Here is a 19,575-nt window from a genome sequence, read left to right on the forward strand (position 1 = left end):
AAAGGAGCAAGCAGAACAAGTTGGAATTCTAGACTCTCAGCATTAGAGGAGATTTTAACTTTATGTCTTCACATCTGGGGACCTTAACCATTAGCTCTGTAGTATTAAAATCAGTTACTTCACTTCTCCAAGACCCAGTTTGCTCATCATAGTGTGGGTCATTATGCCCACTTCATTGTTTAGCTGTGAGAACTAATAAAATAATATGTTCGAAACTTAGGAGGTTCCTGGCACATAAAGCTTCATAAATAGCAGTTATTATCTACTCCCACCCCCTCTCATTTTTTATATACAGGGTAGGCAAAAGTAGGTTTACAGTTGTTCATATAAAAATAGTACAATAATAAATAAATCATAATATAAGAACAAACTCTGTGTTTTGCATATTTACAGCTATAAGCCTGTTTGTGCCCTCTCTGTATATTTGTTTTATACCTATTGTGAACAGATTCAAATACATTTTGGAACCAGTGCCTTTGTAACTATTTAACAAGTAAAACAGAAGTCTCTTGGTTCAACATCTCTCCCAGTAGTTGGTTCTAAGAAACAGAAAGGTGGATGAGTTGACCCTACAGAAGAGGCATTGAGACCATACTGGCTACCTGTTGTGGAGTTGATTACATGCAGCATCCTCTCAAGGACTTAATCCAGGCCTGGCCCTCCTACCTGAGATGGAAGAAGAGGTCATCCCGGATCACAACTGAGACCAAATCTAATCTCTGATCAAGGTCAGCTCATGAAAGAAATGTCAACCACAGGGGAGAAGAGATGACATAGCAGCTGGCAGCTAAGACCTGAGTGCTGGAATGGACCCAGGAAAACAGAAACGTTTCACGAGATTCATTTTTTCACAGCTCCTAACTCATAAAGAACAGCGAATGGTCTTTAAGTTTAGGACCAAGGAGATGATGAGCTCCACCGAATCGGTAAACGTATGAGTTACAAGGGGCATTTTGCCTTAAGCAGGAAAATCAGTAGGTTCCAATCCAAGCTCTTTAGTGGACTGTCCTTCCAACTTTGGGACAGATCACTTGCTGTGTTTTGTGTGTGTGTGTAAAATGGGGATTAACTGCATCTGAGTTTGTGTAAGAGGCCGTACTTGTGATGGATTAAAGACGGCCACACTTTCTTTGACACTCCTCCCATGCAGAGGTGGGGAGTCTGCTGCCTTCCCTCAGATCTGGGGCTGCCCTGGGACTGCTTTGACCAACAGAGCACATGGAAGAGCTGTGGGCTACTCCCAGGACTATTTTTCAAGAGGAGTCTTGGTTTCTCAAAGCCATGAGCTATCATGTAAAAATATCTAACATGTATGAACATGAGATCAAGTACAGAGACTTGGGGCCACAGAGACAGGAGAGGGGCTCGGCTGAGCCAAGCTTTCCAGATGAACCCACCAAGGTGCCATGCATATCATGAACTGCCTTGGACTCTCCAGGCCAGTCCAGTCTCCAGCTAAATACTATATCAAGTGACTTTGGGTAAGCCAGAATTCCTGATACACAGGATTGTGAAATCTAATACTAATGCATTGTTGTTTAAATCACTAAGTTTTGAGGTAGATACTCTGTGGTAAAAAGGGTAAATAGGTGATATATAGTCTGGAGTAATGGTGGGATTCACTGGGTACCAGTCCTCCCTCCAGGTGATCCAGCCAAGCATTGTGGTAGAGCTCTGGGAGAGAGACTGGTCTTCTGCTCTTTGGTTTTGCTACATTTTAGTTCTGGGTGCCCGTTAAGGAGGTGGGGAAAAGAGAAAAGCAGCAGTAACTTCAAGAAAAAAACAACAAAAAACTAAAGGCCTTTCCCTCTGGTTCCTAAGAAGTTTGGCAAGTTGTCAGTCATTTGAGGATCAATGAAAAAGATCCCCGCAGGTATACTCACTAGGAGACAAGGACAGGAAGGGGGGCTGAGAATGTAGATAAGAAAGGAGGTAGAACTTTAGGTTTTGTGAAAGAAAAATGCTAGGGGTGGGGGACAGGAAGAGACTCTTTTCTGTCAGAGATCTGGGGGCCATCAGATGGAGCCTTTGCAGGGATCATAATCCCAGATGCAATGTGTAGAATTAGTGTTTACTATGTTCATCTTTATTAAATATTCCCCTGTACCGTCATGACAAGAAAACTCACAAGAAGGGAGTGCCAACTGGCTATAAAGGTGTCCTCCCGAGTTATTATAGAGCAAAGGAAAAAGGATAATCTGACAAAAATGTCATCTGAAAACATCTTGGCAGGGCGAACTGGACACACACACAGGTCAGCAAGATATACTTGGTCACATACATGAATTGACCAGCCTGCCAGCAAACACTGGATGGCTGTCCCATTGACCCTTCCAGACTCAGCTCAATAATCACATCCCCTGGAAAGTTATTTCTGGCCCCCAAAGCACAAGGAGAGATCATTTTCTGCCAGAGATATGAACTGGTTCCCCATCTCTGCCCTGGTTTTTTACAGTTCTCTCTCTCTCTCTCTCTCTCTCTCTCTCTCTCTCTCTCTCTCTCTCTCTCATTTCTCTAACTGTATTGTGCTTATTCATTTTCTTTTCCACTGCTACAATTACTCCTATTCCTATTAACACACCACCCATTATTGAGGGTGCACTATGTGTCCGGGAATGTATTCTATATTTTATCTAATTCCTAGAACAACTCTGCAAGGGAGTTGTCACTATCCACATTTTCAATATGAGAATACTAAGGCCTAGAGAATTTAATCCACTTGTCCAACATCATATAGCCAGGATATGGTAAAACTGACACTTAAACCTCCATGTGCCAAAGCCTATGTCCTTATCATATTAGTAAATGGGCAACACTACACAAGAGCATTACTACCCAGAACAGGAAGGAGAATATGCAGTGCCCTATAAGCTCTGTGAGCTGAGGACACATAGAAAAATACATGTTTAAAGATGAGCTTGACAGATAAGATAATAACTAAGAAGCTACTGCAGTAATCCAGAAATAGCATGGGAGGAAAATAAAGAGAAGGAAGATAGATCTGAAAGATATTTATGAAAATACAGCTATGATTTGTCATCCAGCTGGTCATAGAGATAAGTAAAAGTTGACCTCAAGGAATTGCATTTAAATGACTCACAAATGCATCTTTGATGTAAAAAGTAGAAGAGGACATTAGTTTACGATGGAAATTTCCACTTTGAGCACCTTGGGTTTGAGAAAACAGAAAGATGCTTAAGGTAAAATGTTGAACAGGCTGTTCAACAGAGCCCAGAGGACCCAAGAGCCCTCCATAGGACAAGATTGCAGTAGAGAGCAGAGCGGAAGTGCAGGTGAAGCCAGAGGACAGGTGAGCTATCTGAAGGAAAGAGGGGAGACACCCAGGACTAGAAGGCTGAGGGTCTAACCTTGAAGGACACTCAGCTATGTAGCAGGAAGTAAAACACAACTCCCCATGTCTGGGAAGGCACCCACAATTGCCATGTGGAACTTGCACTTGAAAAGTAAAACAATAATGGTATAAAACTTGTGGCTAACACTTACTGAATGTATACTAGGTGCCATGCACTAGCTTATGTTCCTTGTGTGCACTCAGTAATTTATTATTCATAAACTCCAAAAGGAACATACTATTATTAACACAGTTTTATTGATGAAAAGATAAAACCCAGAGGATTTAAGTAACTTCCCCAAAATCACAATTCATAACTTGTCAACCTGGGATTAAATCCAGGTAGTCAAGCACTAGCACCCCAAAGTCATTTCAAACAACCACATTCACGTGTCAAAGCGTTTCATGCTCAGTTAAACATGCATGAACAGCTACTTTGGGCCTGTAAGGAGAACACAAGAATGGATGAGATTAAGGCTGACTCTCAAAGAGCTGACAGTCGAGGGCAGTGGTTCTCAACCTTCTGGCCCTTTAAATACAGTTCCTCATGTTGTGACCCAACCATAAAATTATTTCCGTTGCTACTTCATAACTGTAATGTTGCTACTGTTATGAATCGTCATGTAAATATCTGATATGCAGGATGGTCTTAGGCGACCCCTGTGAAAGGGTCGTTCGACCGCCAAAGGGGTCGCGACCCCCAGGTTGAGAACCGCTGGTCTAGGGGGAGACAGACAAATAAATCAATTATTAAAACAAGTAATAACTGCTGTGTTTATATTTAACGTTCTATGGGAGCTCAGAGGAAGAAACAATAACTCTCCTTTGGGAATGAAGCCTGGCTCGTTGGCGGAGAAGGTGACACCTCGTATCTGAGTCAAGAAGAAGGGTGTACACTCACCTGGAAAAAGAAAGGAACTCAAGACACAGGTAGCAACATGGAGTTATGAGGAAATGCATCGTACCCAGGAGATGATAGCAGATCACCTCACTGGGAGGTGAGATAGGAAAGACAGACTGAGGACACCTTGGCAACAGCACTGAGAGACAAGCTAAGGATTTAGCCTATTGTTGATAATGTGTCACTAAAAACCCCCTCTGAGGCTTTGCACATGCTGTTTTCTGAAACTGTCGCTCCTCATAACTCACCTACTGACATCTACATTGTCCACAGCTTCAGTACCACTTCTCCCGAGAGCCTTCCCTGCATTGGAGGCCACGTGCTCCAAAAGCTCCGTGGACTTCCTCTCATTCTACCGTATTTCATTGACCATCCTCCCCCCCCAATTTTACTGTAATTACCTATCAGCAGTCTGCATTCTCCACCAGACTAAAATCCCTGCGATTCACAGCTTTCTTCTGATTCCTCACCACTGCATTTCCAGGGCTCTGCTCAGCTCCTGGCAATTAGTAGGCACTCAATAAATATTTGATGAAATGAATATAAAAATAAGATTCATATCCTCTGGCATGAACTTCAACTTGACAAATATTACTGTCGTGTACAAAGCATGAACCAACCCTCCAGGAGTAGATGAGAGGGAGAAATGTATAATATGCTTTCCTCGCAGAGATGCATTTCAGCCCTGTTGGGGAAACAAATGTAATTGCGTGACACAAGTTCATAATGATGGACACTTTTCATTTATACAAAATTGAGTCGTGCTCCAGGGAAATCATGAGAAATGCAGAGACACTTAATTCCAGCACAGTATAAAATATGCAGCCTTTGAGTCAGAATTGTATGTTTTACAAGTAAACCTATTTTCAAAGAAAATCTGTGACTAAGGAGGATTTTTGCAGTTAAAACACATCAAGTTCCCAGGCTGCCAAGGGGAAGGATGACAATTCAGTTAGACATATCAAAGAGAAAATCTTGCAATGCTGTAGGGAATGCTATCTTCAATGAAGTGAAATAGATTTTTTAAAGGGAGTTGCATTTGATGCCAAATATAGGACAAGTACACCAGAGAAAGGGGACCAGAATGGTCAAGTCTGAAGAGTCTGGCATATGAAGCAAGTGGAAGGACCTAGTGATGTTTAAACCAATATAAACAAGACTTGGGGGTGACACATGTCTGTCTTGTTGTGGAGGCTTCATAAAGACACTTGTAGGTCCTTTGGCCAACCTAAGAGAAGTTGATGTCTGTTGTTCTTGCCTGTCCAACAACCCCACTGCTATTCTCCAGTGCCATATGTTGTGGTAAAGCCCATAGACATGGGTCCTCATCTCTACCCAGCAACCAGCTGTGTTATCCCCACACCACAATGATTGGTTAAGGGAAGAGTGTGTGACTCAAGCAAAGCCAACCAAAGTTCTTCCATGAGAAATGGCATTTCGGTTTCTCCTCCCGTGGACTCAGACTTAAGGATGCTTTAAGACTCACATTGCCGGAGGCTATTTTTCTGAACTCAGCGTGAAAAGGAATCCAACAGGAAAACAGGACAGAAACAAATAAGGAATATATGAAGACAGAAAAAGACGTAGAGACAGGGAGGAACCACAGACAGAAAGAGAAGGAAAGGCAGGAATAAAGAGGAGAGGGAGGCTGAGACAGAGGGAGAGAGCTAGACTGCATGACATTGTTCAAATCCTCCAGAGAGCCATGTCTGAAGCCAGACTTTTGAGATAATTGAGCCAATCAATTTATGTTACGTCCCATGGTGCTGAAAAAAGACCCTACTTATCATCTGGTAAGCAAGTTGGTAAGAACTCTATAGTCAAGCATTTCATTTGGGTACATACAGGGAAAGCCCTCTTCAAAGGCTAATTTAAAACCTAAGTGCATTTGGATAAGTTAAAAATATATTCACATAACAAATCTGCTTAATGGATATAAAATAATTGGAATTTAGAGGGAGCGATACTTAACAGTAGTTACCTCTTGGGAGTATAGCTGAAAAGGTAGGGAGGAAATTGGGGACACTTTTGTGTATTACTTGTGAAATGATGACATGTTTATAATGTTCAGGTAGTATGTGTTTTTTTTTTTTTTTAAACTATGGTGATTAGAAAAGAGATTGTTGAAACAGATCCAACACAAGGTAGTGGAGATGGCTGTGAATGTTGGAGGGAGGAAGAATCTGCTAACGGGAGAGTGGAGGCTCCCCAAAAAATATGTATAAAAAAAGAAAAAAAGAATCTAGGGCATTCTGTGAGAAAGCAGAGAGATGCACTGGCTGAAGATTTCTACATTCCAGTGGAGCTCTGACTTCAAAGGGAACTCCTAACACCGAACTCAGAACGTTTTCGGCCAGTTGAGGAATGTGCTGGCCCAGGAGTACTTTCAGATAAAGGTTCCGGTGGATACTCTTGCATTCCAGAAGTGTTAACTTCTAGCAAAGGGAAAAACGGAAGCTTAAAACATATTACTTCCAAAATCTGTAAAAGTGAAGTTTTCCAATACCAATCCAATTGACCATCCAGTCTAGCCAGCTCCACCCACAGTAGCACCTATATAACCATCATTGATGGTCTGGTGTACTCCCCCCACTCACCCATGCATACCCAGATACAAACATCTATATATTTAGTTTAGAAAAGTGGAATTATTATAAACAATAAAGTCTGAAACTTGCTTTTTTTTCTTCATATAACTCACCAGGGATATCTTTCTAAGACAATACCCAAAGCTATTCCTCATGATTTTTTAATGGTGGTGTTATAGTATTCCACTTTTAAAACCAGTGCTCTGTTATAGATACTTGGTTGGTTTTCATTCACCACAGAAACTTAGATTTAAAATAATCAATGGTACTTTATGCTTTGATGCAGTTCTGACCTCTCATGACCTATATTATAGGATGCATGGATTTTAATTATGCTTTGTAAATTATTTTTAATGAGGCAATAAGCTTTCATTAATAGGATTCAATTCTTACCCAGCCAGCGTGGCTGTGGTTGAGCATCAACCTATGAACCAGGAGGTCATAGTTTGATTCCTGGTCAGGGCACATGCCAAGGGTGCAGGCTTGATCCCCAGTGTGGGGCATGCAGAAGGCAGCCAATCAATGATTCTCCCTCATCACTGATGCTTCTATCTCCCTCTCCCTTCCTCTCTGAAATCAACTAATAAATAAATAAAAATAGAAATAAAAATGTAGGATTCAATTCTCAAAGCACCTGGAAGCATAATAGATAGAGAATGGGAGTTGGGGAAATGTATTTCATAATGTTTTGCTTTGATCTAGGGGTCTGCCATCGGGGTGAAATTGGGATTCATAGTGAGTGTTCTTGCTCGAGAGCCACTACCCTTTCTGAGTCATCCCTGCAGATTCTCAGCAGCTCTAGAGAGCACAAGCATCATGCCAGGAGTCACATGACCAGCGATGACATCGCACCTCACTGAGGCACTCACTCTGTGCTCTGCCCCAGCCTAGCCAAGCCCAACTGTCATGGGAGGGACACAGCGACAGCAGAAGCCAGATGATAAACAAAATCATACTCTTCCAAGCTAACCTGTTGCCCTGTGATGTCCAGAACCAACCTTCCAGCCCAAAGAAAATATCACTCTTGGAACAGGGAGACACCTGGCCCGTGTCCCAGGCTCCCAGAGGAAAACCAAACCATCTGATTCCATTTTACTTACGGAGTTGGGTTTCTGATGTATACTATCAGAGAAGGAAATGAAATTATTGGCAGCATTCTTCTCAAAGAGAATGTGCTCTGCACTCCGGTCGTTCAATAGTGTTTACGAAACACCTTAATCGGTATTGATGTGATTATTGCTTAACTCTCAACTTCCCCCAGTAAAAGGTAAGTTCCCTGAGCGCAGGGGCCTTATCATTATTCATAGGCATGTGTTTTCTCTCACTGATGGAGACAGAGATATTTAAGAAAAAAAATTTTTTTTATTATAATTGTGGTTTTAATCATAGTTGCCCTTAGTTCTCAAAGGAGAATGTGTTTTGTGGGGTCAGAGAGGCCTTCTGCAATCAAGAGAGGACTGAGCTAAAATCTGAAAGGCATGCAGGAGAGGAGGGGGCAAAGGAACTTTCCAGGCAGAGGGAGGAGCCAAGGTCCTGTGATGGCTGAGCATGGAGCACTGGAAAGAGAGAAAGGCCAAGATAAGAGAAATAAGGTTGCCTTGATCCCTCAGCTTTGCCTCTAACACTTCCGGTCTCACTGTTCATTTGAATAATGATTACATGCAGGATACCCTGGAGGATTTCCATATATTTCTAGTTCCTTACATTTTATTATTTCTAGTGTGAACTTTCATCCAGTATATACTGATTGTCTTAAAAAGTCTTCCATGTACTTAAGTCAGACTGTTATAAAAAACTAATTCAGATAAATTTCAAACTATGGCACAGCATGGGTCTGGCTTTCAACCAACCATTCAGCTTTATCAGTGTCATCATGCCTAGTTATAGAGTGGAATCTCATTATACATACATTTAACTTAAGCACATTCAACTCTAAGTTCTTGGCAGAGAGAGGGAGAGAGACAATGTATATAACGTAGGCCATTATACCTCCCATTCCAATCAAGGAGCACCTGTCCCACAGATAGGATATGAATCTGCTGCCTTCCCCGCCACCCCGCCCCCCCCCCCCCCCCCCGCCCCGGCAACCCTACCCCGCTGGGTTCAGTCCCTAAGGCTTTTCCCAGTGTGACTAATTCTCTGGGAACACTCTGATTTTAGTGTTGAAAGGCACATATTTTAGATAAACCATAACCTCCAATTTTAGTCAACTACTTTTCCTTTTCCTCAGTGAAAGAAACAGACACGTATCCCAAGACTGGAGGAAACCCTGGTCTGCTGGACTACTCAAGAGGCAGCGAGAGACTGTCCCTGGTAATTCTGATCACATGATTAACATACCACTTTCTTTTGAGAACAAACCCTTAAGACATGGCTACAGTGATGGCTGCACATGTTCATGTGATCCTCTGACTTTTAAATTGCATTCTTCCTTAACTGTTAAACACCCATGAGCTGGAATCAGAAAATCCAAAGTACTGGTACAACTAACATACCTACATCTCCACAAATGAGGCAAAGATGGAGATCATTAGGCCTTCTGAAGTCAAATGTAAAGAAAAAGAACAAGATTATGCAACCGAATGAAATGCTAGCCTTGGGTCCCAAAAGCAAACAATTATTGGGGATTTTATTATCATCTTTAACTTTCTGGAAAACAGTCTTTACAGTCATACAATTATGATACAGACACATTTTCAGGAGAAGGTCATGTTCAAACACAGAGCACTACCCTTCTGAACCACCCCTGCAGCCTATTGGGCAAATGTGTTAATTCTTGCCACTCAGCTCCCTCAGCACTTCGGTCATGCCACCTGTACACAAGTTAGAGCTCTCCGGTGACCTTGAGCGCTGGTACCTGTCTCTACCTGGATGGTAAGCTCCTTGCAGGGACGGTGTAGGCCTTCCTAATCTCTGTGTCCACAGAGCCTCAGAGAATGCCCTCTGCAAAGACTGAGAAGTGAATGGGTAAGTGAATAACCAGACTTACTCTCTAAGATTCATTTCTAATAAATCAGGAAAGAAAGAAAGACATATCCAATAGTCATCAAGCTGTTGTCTCCAGTCCAGAGCTCCGCAGTGCACGCCGATCTGTCCTTACCTGTCCAGAGAAATGCAGCACAGGTGAAAAATTGATGCCGTGGTGAGCAGGACGTCTAGAGAAGTCCGGACGAGGCAAAACATCTCCCCGTAAATCCAGATGTCCTGAACCAGCTCAATGGCACCGAAGGGCATCACCAGCACGGAGACCAGCAGATCCGCAAAGGCAAGAGAGACAATGAAATAGTTGGTTTTTATTTTCCTGTGAGTGAAAAAGTATAAGGACGAGGCGGGGGGGGGGGGGGCAGAGGAAGGGGGTTAGGGAGAAAGGAGCGAGAGAGAGAAAAGCAGAGGTAAGGAAAGAAAAGAAAGGAGGAAAGGAAGGAGGGAGGAAAAAGAAAAAAAAGTCAAACGTGTAATGTACTTGTGAGGTTGTTTCTTTCTGCAATGTGGCTGGGGAAACCCTGTGTGATCGGCCACTTCTGAATTCTCCAGATTCCTCTCGCACCCAGAGCCCTCCCTTTCTCTCCCCTCGGGCCACACAGCCTGATTAGAGTCCCTGTGGGGGAGCTCCTCCCAAGGGCCTTTGTACAGGGTGCTCTCTCCCTACTATGGGCTTAACTACCCCCCACCAGTCTTGCAGGCCTTGGTTTGATCACTCATAGGGAACCTCCCAAGGTGCCCCCCTCACAAATGGTGTCGAATTCCACTACTTTCTCCTCTCACACTGACTGGCATGTGCCTCTCACTTGTGAGACCTACCAGAAGTGTGCTTTTATATCTGTTGCATCACTAGTGCGTGTCTTGCTTAGAGAGGAAGGCAGTAGGCAAGACAGGACTACATCCTTTATCCCTTTTATGGTTGTCTGGTGGCTCTTCATCCAGGCTGCACGCTAGAATCACCCAGTGGATTTTCATAAATATTGATGCCCAGGTACCACCCCAGATCAATTAGTTCAGGGATTTGGAGTGATTAATACCCCCATCCACACCCAGGGTTGCCAGATAAAACACAGGATACCCAGTTAAATTTGCATTCCAGGTTAACAATGAATAATTGTTTAGTATAAGTATGTCCCACATATTGTCTAGTATAAGTATGTCCCACATATTGTGTGGGATACTTATACCACATAGTAGCAATTTTTAAAAGGTCTTCAGGTGACCTTATTGCAGCCGTGGGCAAACTATGGCCCGCGGGCCGGATCGGGCCCGTTTGAAATGAATAAAACTATTGAAAAAAAAGACCGTACCCTTTTATGTAATGATGTTTACTTTGAATTTATATTAGTTCACACAAACACTCCATCCATGCTTTTGTTCTGGCCCTCCGGTCCAGTTTAAGAACCCATTGTGGCCCTCGAGTCAAAAAGTTTGCCCGCCCCTGTCTTAATGGCAGCCAGGGTTCAGACTGATGAAATGGAAAGAGAAGAAGACCTGGGTTTAAATCCTAGACAAGTCACTATCAGCCATGCCTTCTCTAAACCAACTGATAAAGTGGGGAGGATAGATTAGATGTGCTCTCAACATATGTACATACAGTGATCACAAACTTCAAAAAAAAACCCAACAAAATTAAACACAGGAAAAAAGACAGGATGGAAATGCACTTAAGCGTTTACACTGGTCATGTTTGAGTTGGGGGACGATGTATGATCCTTTTCCCTTGTTCTATTTCCAAACATCGTCCCCATGTATTTTTTCCCTTTTGTAAGTACAAATTATAATGGAAATAATAAGTGCAGACCCTGACTCTCTAGGGAAAGCCCAGACCACCACCCAGGCTTCCTGCCTCATGAGGCTTCCTCATGCTACTCACCTGAGCTGCCGGTCCCTGCACACGGCCACCATCACCAGAAGGTTCCCCAAGATGGCCATCAGGATAACCGTGGAGAGAAACGTGAGCAGCACGACCTTCTCCACTGACCGGAAACCCTCCTTGGAACTGGAAGACAGACCGACAGACACACATACACACAAAGATTGAAGGAAACCCTGACACACAGGCAAGAGAATGAATCTTCTCATTCATCTTCAGGAAGGGAACTGCACCATAAGCAGCTGCAACACAGAATAATTATGCACCTATTATATGCCATTGTCTGCACTTGTCACTTTATGTGATATCTTAGTTAAACCCTACAAAACAGGGAGGAGGAGGCTCAGACTTGAATGAACTACCCTGAGACTGCACAGTTCTTCTCCATCAGAGAGCTCGTGGCTTTCCTTCAGGGCACTTCCTCAGTTTATGCTGAGAAATGTATTTGGGCGATTCCTGTTTTATGCACCTACCCACCTAGTAAGCTCCATGAAGCAGGTGCCTCATATGGTTCATCCATTGATAAATTCAACCCCAATGGGTTATTCACATTTCTTGAGTGAAGGAAAGATGGTGTTGAATGGATGAATGACAGTAACTTGAACCAGGTCTGCATGAATACAGGGGCCACCTGTTGTCAGGACCCCAGCCCGGCCCATGCAGAAGCTGCTGTGCACAGGCAGGCTGCCTCAGGCTCAGGTCTTGGCCTGAAGATTGTTCTTATGTAGCTGACCTGAAAAAACTGGTCTCAGACTCTGTGAAGTCCATTGGAAAGACAGCAGCTGATCACTAAATGTAAGAACTCATTTCACTGCCCTAAACCACATTTCTTTTGTTGCCCAACACAACAGTTCAAATTTGTGTGTTCTTGTCAATTTTGGCATCTGATATGATTCTATCAACTCTGCTGTCCTAGTACGAATCGTTTTGTTTTATTAACTTGGAAGTGAGTGTTCCCGTCAATAAAAGCATAATGTTTGCAAATTATTAAGAAGCTTCAGAAAAAAAGTTTTATTTCTATTAGAGCAATAAAAATGGTTTTTAATGTATCTTTTTTTATTGATTCTTTTTTACAGAGAGGAAGGGAGAGAGATAGAGAGTTAGAAACATTGATGAGAGAGAAACATCGATCACCTGCCTCCTGCACACACCCCACTGGGGATGTGCCCGCAACCAAGGCACATGCCCTTGACCGGAATCAAATCTGGGACCCTTGAGTCCGCAGGCTGATGCTCCATCCACTGAACCAAACCGGTTAGGGCAATAAAAATGGTTTTTAAATGAAGTGTCCAAGGACCTTAAAATTCTCAGACCCAAACCCCACATATCAATACAAGAAACTGAGGCCTGGAGAGAGGAGCTAAGTTGTCAGAGCATTTCAGTGGCTGGTCTGGAAGGGGCTGCTTGCCCTGTGAGCCCCCCTCTGGAACCACAGAGTCTCCAGAATCAAGAGATATCTGTCTTGACTGAGCTCATTTGACTGAAAACCAAGATAGCCCAAAGGGCAGCAGCCCAAGTCCTGGCTCTGATGTTGTCCAAGACTGGCCTGGCACGAAAGACAAGATGCTGATTAGGAAAAGGCAGCACTGTCACAACGGCTGAAGACCCAGAGCATCCCTCCACTCTACTGACAAGTGTTTTTCTTAACTGATTGGCTGACTGACTGATGGATGAATTGATGACTGTATGCCTAGGGTTCAGATGAAAAGCAATTCTAGGTATATTCATCTAAATCACTCTTCTACATCTAAATTCCAGCTATCAACAGTACAAATACTGGACAGGGAAGATTTTATTCAATGAGGAAAATGACCTTAACAGGGTGATGTGGCCACCCAAAATTAATCTTACCTTGGCCAGCGGTTCTCAACCTGTGGGTCGCGACCCCTTTTGGGGGTCGAACGACCCTTTCACAGGGGTCACCTAAGACCATCGGAAAACACATATATAATTACATATTGTTTTTGTGATTAATCACTATGCTTTATGTTCAATTTGTAACAATGAAATTGGGGGTCACCACAACATGAGGAACTGTATTAAAGGGTTGTGGCATTAGGAATGTTGAGAACCACTGCCTTAAGCCATGTTAGCTGAGGTCAAGTGTCTAATAAAAGAGGTGATAGTGGGTTTTTTTTCCTTGTCCTTCTCAGAGGCTCCTACTCAGAGCCCCTCTGAGACTTGTTGCCTCTCCAGGCCTCTGTACTAGCTGTGCCTTCCACTGGGATGCTTCTTCCCTGTCTTCCAGGTCTCAGATTAACGTTAACCCCCACTTAATGCAACACAGCCAATATTTTCCATTTTCTTTATAGCAGTTACTGTTACCTGAAATGACTTCTGCTACTGATGCTTGTCTGTGCCCCACCCCCACAGATTCACCTCACTTCTCTGTTCCAGCACAATTTCCAGGGCCAGGCACAGTCTACTCTACAGTGTGTAGTGTATAGGTGTGTGTAGTACATAGGAAGTGCTCAATTATTTGCTTATTGAGTGAGAGAAAGGCATATTGTATTCGTAATGATGAGGTTTATCCTTCAATGTCTTTGATAACGGATGGAAGGTACAGAGAAGATTTTCCCTAGAGAAGCCCCAGTAGGAGACACAAAAGCTATTTTTAACATCTGAAGGGCTGTCATTTGAAATAAGAGATTTGTACATGCACTCATTCAACAATTCTTTCTCAGCACCTTCTCTGCACTAGGCATTGTTGTGTGCCCTAGGGAAGCAGAAATGAGCAAAACAGAGTGCAGGCAATGGTAGGTAAAAAGAATGTATGTAGAATGTCAGCTGGCAATACACACTATAGCAAAACATCTAGAAGGGACAGCAGGGCAGGCCTGCCAGAGAGTGCAGTGCTTTTAATAGGGGCCGTCAGAAAAGGCTCAGTGATAGGTCTGTTGCACTTTATGCCCTGCAGGCTGTGTAAGGAAGTGAGATGAGTGAGCAGCAGGCTTTGAATTGAGTAGGTTCTCAGCTTTGGCTACATATTGAAATGATCCGAGGAGCCTTAGGAACATGAATGTTAGGGCTGATTTAATCAGTCTGGGTTGCTGCCTAAGTATTGGACTTTTTTCAAGTTCCTAAGGGATTCTGTTGTGCAACCAAGGTTGACAATCCCTGCTGGAGGAAGGCGAGATTTAGAAATGGCTAATGAGAACTTTCTAACAACTAAGGGTGATCTGCAATAGCTTCCTGCTGCTGTGTTGAGCTCCAGCTTAGGAAGTGCTTCAGAATGACTAGATGTCCATGTGCTACCACTTCACACCCATTAGGGTGGCTATTATAAAAACAAAACAAGAGTGAAAAATTACAAGTGTTGTGAGAATGTGGAGAGACTGGAATCTTTGTGGATTGCTGGTAGTGATGTAAAATGGTGCAGCTGCTGTGGAAAACAGTTCGGTGGTTTCTCAAGAGGCTAAATATAGAATGACCGTATGACCCAGCACTTCCAGTCCTAAGTATATACTCCAAAGAACTGAAAGCAGGGACATGAATAGATACATATACACCAATGTTCATGGAAGCATTATTCACAATAGCCAAAAGGTGGAAACGACTCAAGTGTCCATCAAGAGATAAACAGATCAACAGAATGTGGTATACATACACTATGGAATTTTACTTAGTCACAAATTTCTGATACATGCTATAACATGGATTAAACCTTAAAAATACTGTGCTAAGTGAAATAAACCCAACACAAAAAGACAAATATTGTATGATTCCACATATATGAAGAGCCTACAATAGGTAAATTCATAGAATAAGTAGACTCATGGTTACCGGGGCTGGCGGAAGGGAGGAGGAATCGGGGAATTACTTAATGAGTTCAGAGATTCTGTTTGGGGCAATGAAAAAAATTCTGGAAATGAATAGTGGTGGTGGTTGCACACCATTGTGAATGTACTTACTGTCACTGAAGTACATTTATATGGGCTACTTTATGTATTAATGATACATTTTATGTTATGTATAATTTATCACAATAAATAAAGAATACCTGGATGGCCATATATCAGGATATTATATAGGGCTCCTATATTGGAGGCAAGTGAGATTGACTGATTGTAGTTCTCTCTCTTGCCTATGGACAATGGTCTGAACATGTCCATCCACAAGAGCCTCAGTATTAGAACCATCTCCCCTGCACTGCCTCTCCTCTTGTAGGAGAGAAAAAGCAGATTCGGGGTTTATGGTGAACATTTCTGGCTCCAGAGAAGGTATATTTCAAGCCAAATGAGAATGTCAGGGTCAGAGAACCCCAAGTTCAGTGTTATGGTTCATTTGTGGCATGCCAATTAGGAGCTAGAAATAGCTAGACTTTAAACTGTGAGTGACAAGCACAATTTAACCACAGAAGGAGCATTTTTAATTAGACAGAACTGTCCATTGAACCAAATGTTAAGTCCAGTAATGATGATTAAAATAAATTAGGAACCACTTTTGCTAAATCTATGTTAGGCCCTTGGGTTACCTTTGACATCCTCCAAGAATACTGTCAACCACTACTAGACAGCTCCCATCTGACCAAAGAGCCATGTCTGCTCCACTAACTAGGATCTTTGACAGTTAGTCTTATGGGAAATTTTACTTTTTCTTCTTCTTCTTCTTCTTTTTTTTCTTTTTCAGTGATCTCTTGATCCATTAAATAAAGCAACTCCAAAAACTTGCTGGCTCTGTTTTCCATTTTCTCTGTTCTTAATAAAAGAAAATCTACAACGATAATTCTGGGTAAATTTCCACATAGGTTAGTATATGTGAAAGTGAACTGTAAATGACAAAGTACATTATAAATAAATAATCACTGTTATTAATATTAAAAGCCCATACAGGGACAATAGCTAAGGAGGTTTTAGATTATGTTTTGTTATATCACTCAGAACCAATACATTTCCTTAGGAGTCAAGAATAATTTTCTTTCCTTCCCCCTCCCCCTCCCCTCCTTCCCCTCGCATTGGTCTTGTTCATAAGTTATGTAAACTTTAAAATGTCACTTGCTTTTTCTGAGCTTCCTGAGTTTCTTCATGGGTCAATTGAGGAAATCAGATTAAATGTTTCATTTATCAAATATGTACTGATTGCCAACTATATGTCATGATGTGTGCTAAGCCCTAGCCGGTTTGGCTCTGTGGATAGAGCGCTGGCCTGTGGAATGAAGGGTCCCAGGTTCAATTCTAGTCAAGGGCACATGCCTTGGTTGTGGGCTCGATCCCCAGTAGGGGGCGTGCAGGTGGCAGCCAATCAATAATTCTCTCTCATCATTGATGTTTTTACCTCTCTCTCTCCATTTCCCTTCCTCTGAAATCAATAAAAATATATTTAAACAAACAAAAAGATGTGTGCTATGTGCTAGGATGTGACAGCCTTTATGGGCATACTACTAAAGAAACAGATAATAGCAAGTGCGCAACTACAAAAAAAAGAAATACAGTTTGTGATCAGTGTATCAAAGTCACCCTCCCAAACTCTACTGTTCAGATGAATGTATTGGGGATATTGGTAAAATGCGGATTCTGATGATTTTGGTCTGGGATGGAGTCTGGAGTTCTGCATTTCTCACAAGGCCCATGAGCCTCAGTGATGCCCGTGCTGCGGGTTCACGAGTCAAGCTGGCGTAGTGTGATTATCAGAGGCACTGACATGATGGTGGGATCGAGAACAACTGGGTTAGAGGGAAACTGTAGGTAATCAGGGAACACTGGGTAAAACACAGATGGCTGGGCCCACTCACATTTCAGTACATCTGGGGTGGGGCCCCACAGCTTGCTTGCACTTCTAACAAGTTCCTAGCTGATGCGGATGCTACTGGTCTGTGGGCTTTGAGGATAGTGACCTAGAGCATCGCAAAGGATGCCCTTTACCCTAACCCTCATCGCTCCACTGCAGATTACTTTCTTTTGCTTCCAGGTTTGGAACTTCCTGCTTAAAAGTGGGTAGATTTTGACATTGATTTATCAAGCACCTACCATATGGCAAACAATGAAGTAAGGAGCTTTTCCATCTTGGCTCAGTTCATCTTCGCAATTATCATGCAATGTAATGTCACAGTGCCCCTTTTTTCAGAAGAGATGGGTGCTCAGCATACTTAGGAGATGCAAGATCCTACAACTATTTAGACCTGCACATTCTTACAGATCCAGTGCTTTTCCCACTAAATATTAAACATGCTCATTTGAAATTGAATAAATTTCCGTAAAAAAAAACAAAACAAAAACTAAAGTTTTACTTTTTGTCTAGAAATTTAATATCCAAAATGTTGATGAATGACATCTTAATGTGCCTTGTGAAAATATGCTGGCTACAGAAAATGGTAAGGGAAAAGAATAAATCCTCACGGGATGGAAATGATGCGTCGTGGAGTTGCTATGCCGTTCTGAAAGAACTCTTTTGATTGGTATTGAATACTCTGTAGAGGAGAGTGCTCAGGGTGGAGGGCGTGATACACGGCGGATGAAGTCGGGTATTTTTCAAATGTAAACACGTGGAAGGGAATTCTTGTGGCAAGCGCTTAATAGACTTCTCCAGGGCCTCCAAGATCACACATATTGAGCATGAGAAAAACTTCAAAGCCCAAAGCGGATCTGTCTGCATACGGAGTATAATGAAGTTCAAAGCGGCAAGGAACACAAAGGACATCAGCAGGATCAAAGACACTGTTCTCGGAGGCCTTGCCTGAACGTAAAGGCAAGCCAACCTGCAGCGACAAGCTGAGGTCCACCCGGGAAGAGTCTCACCGCCTCACAGCCTGTGAATGACCGGGGCTTCCATTCTTCTTGGAACTCCAACGCTCAGTGATAGTGCCAGGAAACCATGCCCTCCAGGTGCGTCTCACGTTAAGAAAATGCAGTCTTTCAAAACGGAAACTGAGCAAACAGTTCCAGAGATAGATTCTTTACAATGTCTTCTTTCCTTTAGATGCAGGTTCAGTGCAGGGTCTCTGGTTCATTTTGCAAACATCCCTTTACCCAAATGGTTCAGCGTGCGGAAATGTTCATCAGACACTGAAAAGGCTTCCTTTGGAATAAGACACGTGGCATGTTTTCAGGACTGGGCTGATCATTTCCTTGAACTTGTTCTTGTGGTTATGAGAAATCCAGCCCAGGGGACAATGTGAACTCCATGGGGCCTCTCCAGTGTGGTCAATCATTTACCCTCAGGCTGAGGGCTCAAGGAAAAGCAGATTTTCCTAGACTCTGACAAACACCTGCTCCCCACTCCCTTGCTATCCGTGGCTGCTGTCTCTGGACCCAGTGGCTAATGGGCTGACGGATACAGCTCGGCATAATTCGCTCGAGTCCTGGCTTGCTCTTGCCAAGTATTATGCTTCCTCTTTTCACCTCTGCTTCTGACCGTGTAAGAATCTTACGCTCAGATGAAAGAAGGAACTGCTAGTGTTGCCGATTGCAGGAGCTGCCAAACATCAGCCAAGGGGCCAAGTCCAGCCCGCTGCCTGCTTTTGTCAATAAAAGTTCACTGGAACACAGTTACATTCAATCCTTTATGAATTTTCTAGGGCTGCTTTTGACTGCAAAGGCATAGCTGAGTCATTACAGCAGAGACGTATGGCCCACAAAAGCTGAAACTGTTTATTTTCCTTTCCTTTACCAAACAAGTTTGATGACCCCTGCTCTTTTGGAAACAGGTAAGTTTGGTCTAAAGAAGACTATGGACTAGAGCAGGGGTGGGCAAACTTTTTGACTCGAGGGCCACAATGGGTTCTTAAACTGGACCGGAGGGGCCGGAACAAAAGCATGGATGGAGTGTTTGTGTGAACTAATATAAATTCAAAGTAAACATCATTACATAAAAGGGTACGGTCTTTTTTTTCAATAGTTTTATTCATTTTAAACGGGCCGGATCTGGCCCGCGGGCCGTA

The 19,575-nt window shown here is 42.9% G+C and overlaps 1 protein-coding gene across 10 annotated transcripts in view; it reads right to left on the reverse strand.

The window, feature by feature from the left end:
- HTR4 (5-hydroxytryptamine receptor 4) overlaps positions 1-19,575 on the reverse strand; it is a 145,373-nt gene that overhangs the window by 61,493 nt on the left and 64,305 nt on the right. For 9 of the 10 annotated variants that reach the window (XR_009453094.1, XM_059698825.1, XM_059698822.1 and 6 more), the window contains exons 3-4: positions 11,700-11,825; positions 9,942-10,142 (exon numbers count right to left, since the gene is read on the reverse strand). Coding sequence is in view for 9 of the 10 variants with exons in the window: in XM_059698825.1 (XP_059554808.1) it covers positions 9,942-10,142; positions 11,700-11,825 (327 nt within the window). In the remaining variant the exon portion in view is untranslated. Of the gene's footprint in view, positions 1-9,941; positions 10,143-11,699; positions 11,826-12,176; positions 12,433-19,575 lie in introns of all 10 variants that reach the window. The other variant, XM_059698819.1, reaches the window with a different exon arrangement.

This window comes from Myotis daubentonii, chromosome 5 (genome assembly GCF_963259705.1).
Source record: "Myotis daubentonii chromosome 5, mMyoDau2.1, whole genome shotgun sequence".
NCBI lineage: Eukaryota > Metazoa > Chordata > Mammalia > Chiroptera > Vespertilionidae > Myotis > Myotis daubentonii.